We start from the raw sequence: 16,077 nt of genomic DNA, 5'->3' as shown, positions 1-16,077 counted from the left end.
ACTGGATGTAAATAAACTTAATTAGCAAATTGGGACCCAGTATGCCTAAAATATTCTCTATTGTGGTACATTCAGCATTTGGCATAAACCAGTCTAATTTGTTAAATGTTACATATCATAAATCACTACACTCATTGTAAAGCTATCTCTTCTGAACATAAGATCTCTTTTAAACAAGTTATTTTTAATTATCTTCTGGAACCAGTAAAGTCCTGTGAGGAGATATTTTTTATCTTGTGCACACAAGTTATTGCCTTATGGGAACAGGTTCTTAAACTTATTTTCTATTTACTTTCAAAATCTCTTTATTAAGTTTTTCTATTACTGTGTAATGCACTGGAATTCTGGAAGTAGACCTCTAGTCATTGCCGATAGGGAAGTGATGGTTAATTGTTAATGGTTAAGACCTATTGGCTATGAGCTATTGATTCTCTAGTCCGTGGTCCAAAACAGATACACACACAGTCAGGGATACTTCCACAATGTTTTTATTTTATGTACTTTGTACATTCTTTTAATTATTCTATTTTATTGACTTTGTATGTTCTGTTAATTATCTTCTTTACCACCTTTTAATAATATTTTAATCTCTTTACTCCTGACTTTGCTTTGGATGTTCCTTCTGCTCTAATTTATGTAAGACACATTGAATTGCCTTATGTAATTGAAATGTGCTATATAAATAAAATTGCCTTAGCGTAAAAAGTATGGATACATCTTTATCTGTATCTGAACTCTAAATCTGAACTAATACATTGGACATCTTTAAATCACAAGTGGGTAACAACAACAAAATACAGAGTAGGCTAAAATGATTTTAATGGCGGTATGTGACATATCTGTACAGATTACTATCAACGCCAACGTACGCAGGAATAAAGGAACATCTCTCTCTCAATCAGATGTACGGAGGACAGGCCATTCAACATGATGCACAAGAGAAGACTGCTGGCTGATGTGTTGACAGTTACTTGTATTTTCGTTTCTTCAGCAGTGAATCTCTCAGGGCAATCTGCAAAGTGGAACAACGTCAGTACACCGAACATTAAATAACACAAAATATATATTACTTAAAATGTTATATAGGAGCATGTTATGCATTACAGTCACTTTGCCAATACAAATTACTAACTGTGCAGACAGACAGACAGACAGACAGACAGACAGACAGACAGACAGGCTTAAAGCACTGATGTTAGGCCAATAAAAAGGGAATTGGCAAGGGGAATTTCTCACTTGTTTGTCTCTGAAGGACCGTTTGCCCTTGGTTCGAACATTCTGACTGTGCCTCATCATCATGAAGTTCTTAGACCTTTTCTTCTCCTTGTTGCTAGTGCTAGCAAATGGATTCAGCTTGGTCCTTTTCTTCAGAAAATCTTTTTTCTCAGTTCGGCCAGCCTGCAAGGAGGACAGAACACTTTATTAACGACATAACAGCGGACAATATGTCACGTCTGACTTTATGTCATTTGGAATGCAGCTTCACACCTTCGAAAAGAAACTGTTTCCTCCCTAAATATGATGAATGGACATATGTACACTTACCATAGCTCCGGCTAGTCGTTGTTCCTTGTCATCTTTAGGTTTCTTATGCAGCTTTTCAATGGCTTTTATTGAGATCAACTCCCCACTGTGAAGAGAAGTCTACAGTTTACAGACTGCACTACAGTTTCAGGATCTCCTTGAAATCATTTCCAACAATGTACTGGACTGAAGATTCACATTAAAAGACAGATTATTTTCATGAAGGATAGAAAATACTGACAATGTATTCACACTTAATCCACACAGACCTGACCCAGATGAAGGACGCGCCATCACAAGATCACAACACAATCCTCAGGTAGTGGTCTTACCTTCCCTCTTCTTCTTCATCAATCTCCACAATCTTCCTCTTCTGGCCTTTGCCAGGAGCAGCGTTGAGCTCCTTGGCCATCTGTGCCAGACGGATCTTCTTGAAGTCCTCCTGTGTGAGGAGTCGGCTGCCGCTGACTGCTGTTGCTTTGGCCTTTCTGTCCTCTAATGGAATAGTCTGGAGCTTTTCCGCCTGATCCAACACAGATAAGAACATGAGCAAACACACACACACACACACACACACACACACACACACACACACACACACACACACACACACACACACACACACACAGTCAGACTGACCAGTTTAACACCCTATATCAAGCTTACCATCTCAGCTTGTCCTTCATCTGATGAGTGATGGACATCCACCCATTCTCCATCGTCATCTCCGTCCTCCTCACTTGCACTTTCCCACCCTGCCCACGCTGAAGATAAAACAGCTATTTAATTCTCCACACAATGTAATTATGCAGCAGATTTTTTGCCGGACAGCTTCATGCATTTTGACCAGTAAAACAAGATTCCTACCATCCTCCCCGTCTCCCTCCTTATTCTCCTCATCCAGAACCTCTGCACCCGGAATGTAATCCTTTGCCCCCATTTCACCATAATTCTGTATGTGGGCCTCAGAGGACGATTCTGTGGGTTTCCCCTAAGACCACAAAACAGAATTTTTTAAGACCAGAATACCACATTCAACTACAACAAATTATCCCTCTGGACTGCAGCTTGCTCCATAAACCAACTGACCCCTCAAAATGAACAAACAAACATCAGGCATGAAACGCATGTAACAATGGGCTATATATCCCAATCACATTACATGGTGAAGACTTCTGTATAACTTAGAGATATGAATTGCCTGTGAAAGGGACCAGGTACAAGTTCAGTCGTAAGTGAAAGTGCCACCTCGGGGTCTAGAGACAGGCGTACGTGGGAAATAAAATCGCTTTCCGTGATCTACTCACCCGATCTTTCCGGTGAAGCATGTGTGGATTCAGACTTCTGAAGAGTTGAATCAAACCCTTAGCTGACATGACCACATCTAAACAGCAGGGGGAAATCCAAAAAATTGCATTTAAAACCACATGACGAGCTCCGTAGCTGAGATAATGTAGCATCTGGGCTCAGGCGGAACAGTGGAACTAGAGCTGTGTTGGAATACTCTTGTCTGTGTGATTTGGAACTAGAACTGTGCTGGCATACTCTTGTCTGTGTGATTTGGAACTAGAACTGTGCTGGCATACTCTTGTCTGTGTGATTTGGAACTAGAACGGTGCTGGCATACTCTTGTCTGTGTGATTTGGAACTAGAACTGTGCTGGCATACTCTTGTCTGTGTGATTTGGAACTAGAACTGTGCTGGCATACTCTTGTCTGTGTGTGATTTGGAACTAGAACTGTGCTGGCATACTCTTGTCTTTGTGTGATTTGGAACTAGGACTGTGCTGGCATACTCTTGTCTTTGTGTGATCTGTACATAGTCAGGTCCTGGAGCAGGTCCTCATTCATGGCCAGGGGACAGCGGGCCACCACCTCCCTGATGGCATTAATGCTGTAAACAAGAAACGGAGGGGGTTCATATCTGCATTTATGAGCGAAGAGCACTCGGCTTTATACATGCAGGTTGTCCAGATATTGAGGACTGACCTAACATCCTGTACCACACTTTGAATACTACTGCACTATAATGTATGCTATTTTCAATAATTCTGAGATACAAGTTTGTTATATATAATTACTAACATAAGTAATAACTGCTACAACTACTAAAAACAAATATGTTTATGAGTATAAACCAAATTGCAACAACAGTTAGTTATAAACAACTGCAACAACAGTCACCTACCCTACGGTCATGACTTCGCCTGAATTTCGGTCTGTGACAAAGTTGTTGGCAATGGTCATGACCACTGACTCCATGACCTGCGGAAAAGAAACAACAATTGCTCACTTTACAAGTTCCATTTCTCAAGTGCTCTTTATACACAGGTTTAAGCTCCGATTAAGGCATTGAAGACATTCTGCAATTTATGGATATAACGATTTAAAGTCACTGTGTCATGCAGTGAAGGGATTTCAAATAATGCATTCTTTACCTCAGGAGGCACCAGCTGGTGGGCTGACTGTGCTGCACACAACAGGATCTTTGTCACCTCTGAAGACAGACAGAGTACACACTAGCATTAGAAAGCAATAAGGAAATACACTGCAGTTTTTGTTTTTTTAGATAAACGGTGAAATAGATAAAGTAATATATTCAATTTTCATGTACAAACAAATTGAGAGTTGTGTCAGGATTTCCAAAGTGCTTCAAACTCTTACCTCTCTGGTGAGGCTGTAGAAAGCGCTGGAGAAATGGATAATAGTTGAGGAGTAGAAGCTGTGGGCAGAGAAAGAACACATCATTTGTTTTCACCAGGTACCAACAGCTCCAAACAACCTAGCTAAGATGCATGCTCTTCTTTGTTGCGAAGGGGTGGAACTACACATTTTGGCTGTAGAATTCAGCAATATTACAATTAAGCCCCACCGGGATCTTGCATCCATAAGCGACTGAATTTCCTACAGGAATTGTCTTAGTCATAGGCACAAGCCAACCAGATCACTACCGTGATGTTATTTCTGACAATGAACTTCCTCTCTTGTTCTATTGCTTGATCCATTTTTCCCCCGCCACACTTGCTCTTTCACCACTTAATACCACTACAGCTAACCCCCACTGCTGACACACAGTTACAGCCTAGTTCTCTGGTCCAGATTTTAGTTTGCTTACCTCATGAATTCCCACTAGTCTGGATAGCAGTTCCATCATCATGATCTTAACCTCAAAGCGCTCCTTGGAGGCTTCCAGCTGTTTGAGAAGTTTCTCTGAAAAATCTGAGAGAAGGAACGATAAGAGAAGCATTTTAGGAGATATTTTGAGTATACAAAATGATGTGGCTTCACTATGAGGACAAGTTGTCACCTTGAGGGTCATGGATGAGGTGGATAGCTGAGAAATTGAAGACTTCCACTCGTTTTTTCTTTTTATGTTGCTGTTAAATGAAAGCAAGATAATAAGTAGGCATGTGAGGAAAGAAAGATCCCCAAATGACACCCTCTCCTGTTAACCTCTCCTGAACCTTTAGTTCACAGAACTAAATAATCACACAACCCTCCTACCCTCCACCCAGCACAACTGCACTTTTTTTAGTGGTTGTACAAACAAATTTCATTGTGTATCTAATGCACAATGACAAATAAAGTCGATTCTATTCTATTCCTGGTGTCATAAATGTATCCTTTAGAAGCTGTCAATCAAGCCACATGTGATCCCCAAGCTCACTCACACTCAGTACTCAGTACATATGGAACAAAGAACTCTGGTCCTCTGTGTACCTTGAGAACTTTCATTGATTTCTCCATCTTCTTCTTGTTTTTCGATGTTTTCCTTCCTGTGTGGTACCGAATCATGAGGTCTCTTGCTGTTGGTCCCTCATTCTAGAAGCAAGAATCGGAATTAGACAACTCAGTGCAAGCAATACAGCTTTCAGCTCATCTTTGGTCGGTTATACTATACCTCGGATTCAGATTCGCTGTCCTTCTTCTCATCTTCATCTTTACCCAAAAAGAACTTTAGTCCACCAACACAGATCTGAGGATAAAAGGGAGGAAATCAAAATCTGGCAAACAATCAAAGGTAAGACAATAAAACAAGAATATATTAATAAGGACAAAAGCACAACAAGTAACTCTTTGTCTACCTTTGTGACTTTGGAGAAACAGGCTGTTGTGATGACATTAACAGTTTTGGCATCATTCCTAAAATAAAGGCAATACAAATATAAGTGAAAGCAAATGTACATTTCAAAGTAACAAAACAGACCATTTTCAAGCACATTCTTTTTACTGATCAATGGATGAAGACTGCAATGCACCAGACTCACCATATATTTCTTTTGTAGAGCTCGGTCATCACATCCAGAGATATCTTAGCAGCAATGGGGTTACTGTCTCTCAGCATACTGTACATGAAGTTCTGCAGAGTCTGAGTTGAGGGACACAAAGAAACCCATCTAACACATAAAGCGACATGAATAATTTGGATTTCAACAAAGAGGGCAGTGATTTTTACACTTACTGTGTTCAATTTGTTGTTCTTGTGCTTGGCATTGATGTTCTTGATATCCGTCACAATGTGTGTGTACAATGTCTGAAGAAACAGTAAACAAAGTCTTCAGCAGGTACAAATAATCTATCATGCTGTTTTGGCGGAAAAGATAGTGACTTGGATATCCGCTATTTCAGATAACAATTCCATGCCACTAAAGCAATTTAATGGACTGTGGAAATAAGACGTTTAAGACACAGGAGGTAACATATCTGCTAGCTACGTTTTGCTCAATGAGGTAAGAATGAAATTGACTAATCCTTTTCCTAAATGCTTTACCTCAGTCAAAATTACACAGTACTTATTGTATCACTAAAACCCTCCTTGTGGTTCATGCACACCTTTCTCAGAAGTTTATCATGACAGCGCAGCAGCTCAAAGAACAGTTCCAGGAGACTAGTGGGATTGATCAAGTCTTTGTTCCTCAGTAAGATCAAGGCTTTGCAGAAAGTCTGAGAAGCAAAAGGCATAAAGACAAATACATAATTAAGAGCAAATGACATGCAAATGACAAATATCGTTTTCCCATAAACACATCACAAGCTAAGAACTACGGTACATTTGTTAACATAATTATTAACAAAAATGAAATTATTTTTATGCAAACAGTAGAGCTGTGTACACAATTTAATTGGCAAATACGGAGATTATCCTTGATGCATATAAAGATTTTGACAGTTACTGCTGCTCATACCATTCGCAGATCAGATTCCAAGACTGTATGATGACTTAAGAGTAGCTCTGTCAAGTCCTGAGGGAAAGTAGCCAACTGTTCCTTATAGCAATGTGCAACCTGTGGAAAGCCATGTTAAATGTAACGTTAACTACTGTTGTCATGTTAGGCAAGTACGCTGGTCATAGAAGCTATTTTTAAAGAGAGATTTGAGATAAAGAATTCTTTACCTGAGCGAGGAACATTGATAGGTCCGCCAGCTCCTTGTTGGCTTTATCTGGCTGATGTTTGAAGATCTGGACATTTGACTGGTAGTGTCGATACTGTTGTAAGAACTGAAGAGATTGTCGTGGCAATTACTATTAACGGTGAAGACTGGTATATTTAGGTTAAATGTAACCAATTTTGCGTGTTTATCATAGTTATACCACTGTTTACATTTCGAACTATGTTTACTAGCTATGGTATCTAGGCTAACTTTAGCTATCCTCGTGAGGAAGCTACGTTTTCGTTCTAAACGTTACTCACCTCTTCTGTGTATGACTGTGGATCTCTTTTTATAAGATTCTGCAGTTGCGGCAGATTTGTTGGTAATTTGTTATTATTTCGACCAGACATGATGTCGAAGAATGAATTGTCGATTAGCAGGGAACTTGTTTTATTTATCCAGTTCGTGTACCAGCGTGGCTCCTCAGTAAGTCGCCATGTTGTTTTCGATAGGTCTTTCTACGGAAAGCGTAATAAGACAATACAATGACGATTTTCCCGTTTTAAAAAAAAGTAGCAACTTGATGTCTTGATGTTCCATCAGTAACTTAAGTATCGTCAAAAGGGTTTGACATTCTGAGGTTATGTAATATGAAGTAGACTTACACTACCTTAACAGTGCTTTCCGTATTCACGATATGAAATTATTTATGCAACTGTCAGGCAAGTGTCATGTTTCAACTAATCTGCGATGCTTGACATTACCATTGCTTCTGCAGTTGTTGGCAAACTCATAAATAAATAACAAAGAATACATGTGATTAATATTTTTCATAGTTTAATGTTTAGTATTACCTTTTCACCAGTAGAGAGGAGCATCACTACATGATTGCATATGTAACTGTAAATGGGGGCGATGGCCATTGAAATTGGCATTATTTGTAAAGTAACTTCAGACTAAATAATTCATTCAGAATGTTCTAATTTTTCAGTTAAATCAGTCGTGGTTGTTAGCCTTGGCGGAGAATCTTTAATTTGTCTGTGGCTACACTGGCGAATATCAACTATGACGGAAATTTGTGTGCCTTTCCTGTTGGTTATGAATCATTGGCCTTCAAAGCATGACGACAAGGCACATAGTTTAATAGGAAAAGACCCTATAGGCAAGGCATTTTTGTTTTTCTCTTTTTAACATCTGACTTCTGCTAAAAATTTGGACTGAAATCAGAGCTTGTGTTTTTGATTTCAAGTTGACCCAACTCAGGTCTGATGGAACATCACATTAGGTCATCAGTTTAACAGAGCTCCAGTGCAGTGGGGAGGAAGTGGGGTGGTTTGCTGGTAAAGAGGCTGACTCACTGGAGGTAATTTTTTCTTTTAATGTTTACTGCTTTGACACCAAGGAACTCCTATTCTGATGCTTTAGACACAAGGAATTTATTAAGTTATTTTAACTGGCCCTTATAAAACTCATACTATTACAGTCTTTACCGGAATTACTAAACATTAAAATGTAGCCCCTATCAATTATAATCTCTAGTAAATGTTTTTTTTTTGTCTTTATTTTGTTAGGTATATGAAGTCAGTGATGGTGGCAAAACAATAATTGTACTAAAATACATCAACCAGTCCTCCTATTTCAAGAAAACATTCTGTTTATTATGATACATTACAGATCCATGGTTTAAATAATTGTGTTGAGAATATTTTCTCAGAAAAGACATGTTTGTTATGATACAGGACACAATTGCAGAGAAAAAAAAAAGCAAAATAACAAATGAGGGGAAAAAAAAGACAAAAAAGCAAATTAATAGCGGTCATAAATCAAATGAGAGACACTAAAAGTAATGGATACTTTAAGGTTTTAATGGTGCTTTTGTGGAACACTATTCATGATAGAGAAAGGACCACACTAAGGGCACGGGTAGTAAGAATGTCATTCCATAACACAGGTCACAGGTCAAAGAGTCTTCCCGTTGTGATGCTGAGTGTGTGGAACATACGTGCCAAAACATATTGTCATGGGTTTTAGGAGCAGATGAGGATCACTATAAGCTCATGTTGGGAGAGAACTCTTAACTGCACTGAATGATAAAGATAAACAACATCATTCAAGAGTCAATGACAATGGCTACCAGCTACTGTGTGTTTACTGTACAGCCAGGTACGTGCACAGCAAGGACCTGTCAGGTCACTATAAATGTGTACAGATTATGCAGATACATATTAAAGAACATTTTACACATTCTGGCAATTTCACATAAGATAATTTACTTGTTTTCCAGAATTAAGTTACTCTGAAGACGAACAATCACACCTCGGAGGCTGGTACTGCCCTGTGAGGAATAAGGGGAGCGCACTCAATATGGAATTTCTGCTCCAGACAAGTACGTACACAGCATGTGAGGAGGGGTGGGGAGTGTGGGGGTCTGGGATAAACTATATCGAAGTAAAAATAAAAACATGGCACAAAAACATTTTGCAACTTCAAAGTAAATTTTGAATACATCATTGTACAAATACAAAACGTTCATCATGTATATCAACGTGTAAATAAAAGGAGGGGCGGTGGTCAGAGAGTACTTAAGTCACTTCCAGAATACATTATCATTTGCCTCCCGCGTGGAAAGAAAAGTCCAGATTTCACAAGAGAAAAAGTATACAGGAGGGAGAAAGACTGGACCATAGAGTTTGTGTTGAGAGGGGGGTCAGGAGCCAGGCCTGAAGAGTCAGAAGGCCAACCAAAGTGATGTACTCCAGGGTGACTAGAAGAAAATAAAAGGAGAAAACCTATTATACATTCGAAATCTTAAAACAAAATAGATATCCTTACAAGAATAATAGCTTCTGACTACCATTTACTTGCTGCTAATGTAGCTTACTAAACGGAACCCTCAGTAGCCAGCTAAACACAGTTCTCTTCTCACAATGGAGGCGAAAACGGCTACGACATGTCCATATTTAATTACTAGCATGTTTCCGAACAAATGAAATGTGAAGGCCATATAAATCCAAGACGCAGACATTCCAAACCACTTCTGAGGATACAGGAAATATAAAAATAATGACCTACTTCCTGATCCTCAAACACGTCCGTTCCTCCAAGACTGGATAAGTGTGTGTGACAGGCCCAACAATGATCTCAGAAGAATTATTCTTTGTGATTGCGGTAGAAGTATTACAGAATCTGACCTAGTGGTTGTACTGCAACAAGGAGAAAACAGTGTCTAGGACCTTGTATACCTTTGGTGATTTTTCTTTTTCTTTTATCTGGAGCCAATGCTTCTGTCCTCATAGATAGTGATTTCAACCTGGTGATGAGTGAGTTAAAGATAGCAAGAAACGCCATAACAATTCAATTCATATACACACTCCACCACCCACCATACTTTAGCCACCAGGGTCCATGTACTGTTCTGGGCTCAGCTGTAAAAGGTGGGGGCTCTTTTTAGACTTACTGTCAGGAGTGCAAAGACATTTTATCACTGACTTGCTCAACAAGTGAAACAGGACATAGACATTCCTTAGCAGGTTAATGTGCCAGCATAGGAAATTATCTCTAGAAATCATCACTGTTCCGTCATGGTCCCTTTTTCCCCCTATTTGTCAACGGGAGAAAGGACATGGCCTTGCACTGAAACTCAGCAGTAAGCATCTCTGACAGTTCACATTCCATGATTAGTTTCACAAGACATTTGACTCCATTTCAAAGGGCTCCTCAACACTATTTTGGCCACTAGAAAACTCAATTTAGGGGATTCAAGTGTGGGTGGAATGCTCTGTGATTTACAAATAGAAAACAAATCTTGATTAAAGATGCAGTCTGTGATTTGGGTTTCACGAAAGGTTGACGTTTGAGCTCAACAGCCAATCAAATCACACCCTTCCCTTCTGTGCTCCTGAAGCATCGTGTTGATTGGCTGGGACTGTTTACGGCTCGGTCTGAGACATTGTGTTTGTCTCCCTTTTACAGAGCCGGGCCTTTAATTCATAAACTGCAACTGGGAGAGTCTGGTTCTCCTTCTTTTTATGCATGCTAGTAAATGCTGCAGCATTTCTCCCAACAAGAATGTCAGAGGGAGGAGTGATCCACTACTATGAAACAATGCACAGCAAACCTTTGTTTGCTTGCTAGCTTTCCATGGTGAATCAAGGAGCAACCAAATCGGTGCTCAGTGGTATGACACGGGAGAGGGCGTTGACTATGCTGATGGAGTATTTGAGGCTCAAGCCAGTCCATGGTCTGATACTGTCTAAATGTTTTCTGATACTGTCTGAATGTTTTCTGTCTCACATGCTCATACAGTTGTAGTCTTTCACTTTGTTTTGTTTTTGTTCACGGACTGACCATTGCTGCCAGCTTGGGTGAGGTGCATTAACTGAGGTAGGACCACAACATAAAATGGCAATATGCTACATAAAGCACTGGCCATTGAACTTCTACTATGCTGGAATGCTGTTGTCACTCCGGAAGCTCTGTGAGAAAAGGATACGACCCGGAGTCCTCTCTCAATGGGGTCAGTGAGGAGCAATCCCAGTGGTGCAAAGACCTTCTCATTCTGTTCTTGGATGTACTTGGCTATCTTTTTCAGCACCTGGGGAAGCATAACAAATACACCATGTGAAGGAACAGCATTACACCACAACATATGGTTCCCTGAGTATATTTATTTAACCATTTTTGCTTACTGAATATTGCTTGTCAAATGATGGTTTAATCATTCAGTCAAACATAGACATGAACAAGTCTAACCAAAATGTTAATGTTATTAAAAACACAGTTAGAGTACATTAGTACGTCGCTTTGGACAAAAGCGTCTGCTAAATGACTAAATGTAAATGTATAGAGTTCAAAACAATGTGAGGAACACTAACAAAATTGTTCATCAGATGACAATCACATGATGTAATTAAGTATTCAAGAATATATTAGTTTGGTGGTGTAGCAGGAAGAGTTACTTTACCTTCTCATAATGGGTCTCCATGCAGAGGAAAATAGTGTAGGCTGTGAGGCAGGCCAAACACCCCTCCAGATAGGACTTGCCACCCAGCTTCTCAGCCTCAGCATAGAGGTTGTTGAGAGTCTGGACGGTCTCCTCGAATTGTTGCTTATCAATCTGAGAGAGGAGAGAAGCCAGCACATTCACAGCAGAGGTTTAGGACACGTTTACATCATTAACATAATCATTGACACAGAGCACTGAAAACTATTTTAAATGACAATTGACCGAGGAGCAGTCAAACCAACATTTTATAAAATTGTACATATTCAATGTGTTAAGTGAAAAACATACCCTGGTCTCGAGCTCGGATGGAAACTTGGTCTGGAACTTGCATATTGTGCCTGAAGTGTAATCTCTCTGAACAAACACTTTGGAGGCGATAGCTGCTTGTTGCCGCAGATCCTGCAAGCTGTGCGTCTGGATAGAGGAAGCAACACACCGTATAGGTATCGTATAGTGTTTCATTGTTGTATATGTAGGAATGCTATTTTGAATTAAGAAACAGTGTGGCTAGCAATTAATATGTCTGACCCCAATAAGTGCTGACGTTAAGTCAAAAGGGTTCAGGCCCTGGCACTGTAAAGCCCTTTGAGACAATTGTATTGTTTTGGCCCTATATAAATACAATTGAATTGAATGAAAAATATTCTAATCCAAACCGCACAATTACATACGTCACCGATAAATGTTTTCGCTAGATGACGACTGAGTAACAATAACTGTAATTTACTTGTCAAGCGTTAGTTAAACAACACATCTTGTAATACACATTAATGTCACTTAACAAGATAACGCATTCAAACCAATCTGCTGACTTAGAACAGTCCGTCGAAGAGGTTGTCGTTACTCATATTTTATTCACATCAAACATTAACTTGCTTACGTTCACTAACTATCAGGAAGGACTAGATTGTTTATCATCTCCCAAATAATGCAGCATTAGCTAGCTAGCGATAGCTTGCTCCGATTTACTATTAGCTAAAATGTAAACCCCACCTAAATACAATCGTAATGCCCCCACCCTAACAGATTTCTTATGCACCGGACACTACATATTACAAAACAGGTAGTTAATTAACCACCCACGTAAGTCTGATCAACCAGTAAATGCCAACAGGTCAACGATAACTGGTTAAAGTGAGCCAACTAGCTGATCCGCTAACGTTACACAGGACACCTAGCGATAGCTAACGTTATTGATATACGATAGTTAGCTAACGTTAAAGTTAGCTTCATTTCCAGGAGAGATCTCGAAGCCAAAAAGTTGTCAACCGTAAGTGGCAGTATGAACTACACAGCGAACAACTATTGTTTTAAAATATAAAAATGCAACTAGGTACGGTAAACATAGCTATATTTATACAGTTTAATCGCTTTACCTCCGCCATGGTAGACGTCTTCCTCCTAGCTGTAGGACTACATGTAAAACGTCCGGGTAGAAACAATATTTTCGTAATAAAGCTTCCCTGGAGGTAGGCGACAATACAGGCTGAAACATGAATAATACATGAATAATATTATTAGACAATCTATCTAATATACTATAATTATTAGTATTATATATTTAATATTATATTAGCCAGTTTAACCACATTCACATTTTGTTTTATATTAATGTGTGTACATTTTACTACAAAAAGCGGTATGCGCCCAAAATTCTAATAGCCTACCTATTATTACTTAATTTGAATTGTGGGCCTGTCAATGCAGCATTCCACTGCATGAAGGTGATCGAGTAGCCTTTCTAAAATCTGTATGATCTAAATATTCCCTAAAATAATGAGGTTTTGTTGCATAACAGTGATGTTTTCCCCTTTAGTTTAGTTTTCTCTTTAGTTTATGACTGTTTAGTTTAAGCTCTGCAGGCTACGGGTGTCCACATCATTGAGTCAAGATCTGAAAAAGGGAAAAAGCCCTCGGATTTGTTCCAGAGATATTATATTGCATACTAAATTAAAATGGCCTGACCTCTTGAGGAATGATCTTTATTATGGTAAATACATATAGTTTTCAGAATGTTGATGACAATGGCTGCTCTCAGATAACCACTGGCACACAATCATATATTTCCCATTACATACAGCAGTTTTGGCAGATATGATTTATGACAGTGTACAGTGAACCATACGCAATGCAGAGCCCAAGTGGTTGAAATTAATGGAGCTGTAGTTGTATGGACTATGAACAAATCCATCAGTTCAGTTAGGTTTGAGCACTGCTGTAATGGTGCATTGCCTCTCTGCTCACTCACATGTGTTCCTAATGAGAAAACCAAATGGTGCTCATTAGTAGTCCCCAAGGTTTCAGTTCATCCCAACTGATGGAGCTCCAAATGTGGGCCGTAGACCTCCACAAGGAATAAAAGAGGAATTTATCCCACTGCACGAATCCTTTCTAATTAGGTCCAAAGTCAACAGCCAAGTTAAAGCCTGTGTACTGTTCACACAAGTGTGTTCAACAGACTTCCCTTCTCTTTTTTAAAAAATGTTGAATTCACCTCACTGTCCCATATTAATGTATGTCACCATCTATAAATTAGTCAATAGCCGTCAAAGTGTTGTGGTGTCCATGTCTTGTATCTGCTTATCAAATTTTCAGTTATCAGAATGCACCTTCATATTTCAGGAAAGATGTTTGATATGATTGTGGGTCATGTAGGGACAGTAGAGAATAAAGCCTTAGGACAATATTGACTACATTGCCTAACACAATCAATTATGGATGCTAACAGTGCAGTGCAGACACAGCAGTATTCAATGAAGTAATTCAAAGCAACATTCTCTGTATTCAAGTTATTGAAGCAAACTCATTTTCAGGACTTTACCTTTAAAAAAAAAAAAGCAAGAATAAAGAAGTGTTAAAGGCACTCTATAAATCTTCAAGCATGGGGCACCTAAACATTACTTTTGTTCTTTGCGATTTAGTTTGCTATTTACATTCAAGTGCGTAAATTACAGCTGAGTTTCCTATCTAAAACGAACACTTTGTATTCTTCATATTTGGCTTGAAAAATGAACCACACATATTGAACTGTACTTTCACATCTTCATGGTCTGTTTGAATCACAATGGTGCATGATGAAAATTAATGGTTAGTGTTTGTTCCCTTGCCCATCTTCAAGCAATTTTCTTAACACAAAACATCTTTATGGCCTAGTGCATTTCATCCAACTCAGGGATGTATTAGTTGTTGCTTTTGCTGCGGTTCAATTGATATTGTTTTGTAGTCTCTGATATGCAGCTTCATGCATACCATGGATCCAAATTCCTCCAGCACAAAAATCCTCATAATTCTCCACGCCCTTCTTTCTTTGTGTTTGTAAGAACTCTTAGATCTGACAAGATTCAAACAATTTTCCACTTTTTTTTTTGGCAGAAAACTCTTATAGTCAACCTTGGGTGCTGAATCAAGGACTACTCCTTTATCTGTGCATTCTATACAGACTGGTGTTCGCACCTGAAATTAAAACTTTCATTTATGACCCTGCTCATGCCTTATTGATCTAGTATCACTATGCATGTGACCTCCGGGGGCTGTTGTTGCAGATCTTCATTTTACTTTATTTTTTATCGTTTCATAGTGGTCCTACACAGCATCTGGGCGCCTTCCCAAAAACATCTGCACCCTTTCATCAAATTAAACATATAGGCAGAAATCCTCAAGAGTTTGAGGAAAAACCTCTTCATATATTTATTAATGAAGTATTCAGTGAAAGACCTACCAAAGAGAATGTCTTGCTCTCACTATATTCCCTTTCTTGTACATTAAAACAAATAACATTTCTCTGGCTTATGTCATTATTAGCTGTCATAGGTTTAAATAGAGGCATTGGGCAGAACATTCTGCAATGAAAGTGTTAGGCCAAACTAACCATCAGCTCATAAGGCTCAGACCAGAGGAGCATGGACCCCTAGTGCACACAGCAGGTATAGTTTCCATAAGCACTATCGTAGAACATATACAGTTCTCTGAAGTGGAAATAGGATGTGTTTCTTGTGGCTTATTCTGGTGGGCGAGAGAGAGAGAGAGAGAGAGAGAGAGAGAGAGAGAGGGAGAGGGGGCGGGAGTTACTGTGAGAATATGAGCTCCCAACTGCATTGTTGTGGGTCAATCTACCATCTGCATCAAACTCATGGCCAAGCCACAGGAACCCACACGTTTCACAGCAAGCACTGTTTC

The 16,077-nt window shown here is 39.2% G+C and overlaps 2 protein-coding genes across 2 annotated transcripts; both read right to left on the bottom strand.

The window, feature by feature from the left end:
* Positions 1 to 518: 518 nt before the first annotated feature.
* Positions 519 to 7,418, bottom strand: sdad1 (SDA1 domain containing 1). Its single transcript, XM_012816910.2, has 22 exons — positions 7,217 to 7,418; positions 6,919 to 7,023; positions 6,710 to 6,808; positions 6,357 to 6,467; positions 5,986 to 6,057; positions 5,792 to 5,892; positions 5,609 to 5,666; positions 5,425 to 5,499; positions 5,244 to 5,345; positions 4,831 to 4,900; positions 4,639 to 4,742; positions 4,188 to 4,245; positions 3,962 to 4,020; positions 3,712 to 3,788; positions 3,320 to 3,417; positions 2,832 to 2,908; positions 2,392 to 2,515; positions 2,191 to 2,288; positions 1,857 to 2,047; positions 1,546 to 1,630; positions 1,237 to 1,398; positions 519 to 1,012 (listed from the first exon to the last, which is right to left on the bottom strand). The coding sequence occupies exons 1-22, from the start codon at positions 7,304 to 7,306 to the stop codon at positions 968 to 970; spliced, it is 2,061 nt and encodes a 686-aa protein (XP_012672364.1). The 5' UTR covers positions 7,307 to 7,418; the 3' UTR covers positions 519 to 967.
* A 1,114-nt stretch (positions 7,419 to 8,532) lies between these two features.
* On the bottom strand, positions 8,533 to 13,384 carry golga7 (golgin A7). The gene is made up of 6 exons (XM_012817076.2): positions 13,278 to 13,384; positions 12,190 to 12,315; positions 11,860 to 12,012; positions 11,389 to 11,490; positions 10,139 to 10,206; positions 8,533 to 9,660 (listed from the first exon to the last, which is right to left on the bottom strand). Exons 1-5 carry the CDS (start codon positions 13,284 to 13,286, stop codon positions 10,162 to 10,164), a joined length of 435 nt encoding a protein of 144 aa, XP_012672530.1. The 5' UTR covers positions 13,287 to 13,384; the 3' UTR covers positions 8,533 to 9,660; positions 10,139 to 10,161.
* Positions 13,385 to 16,077: the final 2,693 nt, after the last annotated feature.

The sequence above is a fragment of the Clupea harengus genome, chromosome 12 (assembly GCF_900700415.2).
Source record: "Clupea harengus chromosome 12, Ch_v2.0.2, whole genome shotgun sequence".
NCBI classification, from domain to species: Eukaryota; Metazoa; Chordata; class Actinopteri; order Clupeiformes; family Clupeidae; genus Clupea; species Clupea harengus.
The sequence above is the reverse complement of the archived record's forward strand: the minus strand, read 5'-3'. Positions and strand labels throughout refer to the sequence as shown.

Coding starts and splice junctions, on each gene's coding strand:
- sdad1 (XM_012816910.2), bottom strand. CDS start 7,306: ATGTCTGGTCGAAATAATAACAAATTACCAACAAATCTGCCGCAACTG. Junction 6,468..6,709: donor TGGAATCTGATCTGCGAATG/GTATGAGCAGCA, acceptor TTTGCTTCTCAG/ACTTTCTGCAAAGCCTTGAT. Junction 1,399..1,545: donor AACGACTAGCCGGAGCTATG/GTAAGTGTACAT, acceptor TCCTCCTTGCAG/GCTGGCCGAACTGAGAAAAA.
- golga7 (XM_012817076.2), bottom strand. Junction 12,013..12,189: donor CATCCGAGCTCGAGACCAGG/GTATGTTTTTCA, acceptor CTCCTCTCTCAG/ATTGATAAGCAACAATTCGA. Junction 11,491..11,859: donor TGGAGACCCATTATGAGAAG/GTAAAGTAACTC, acceptor ATGCTTCCCCAG/GTGCTGAAAAAGATAGCCAA.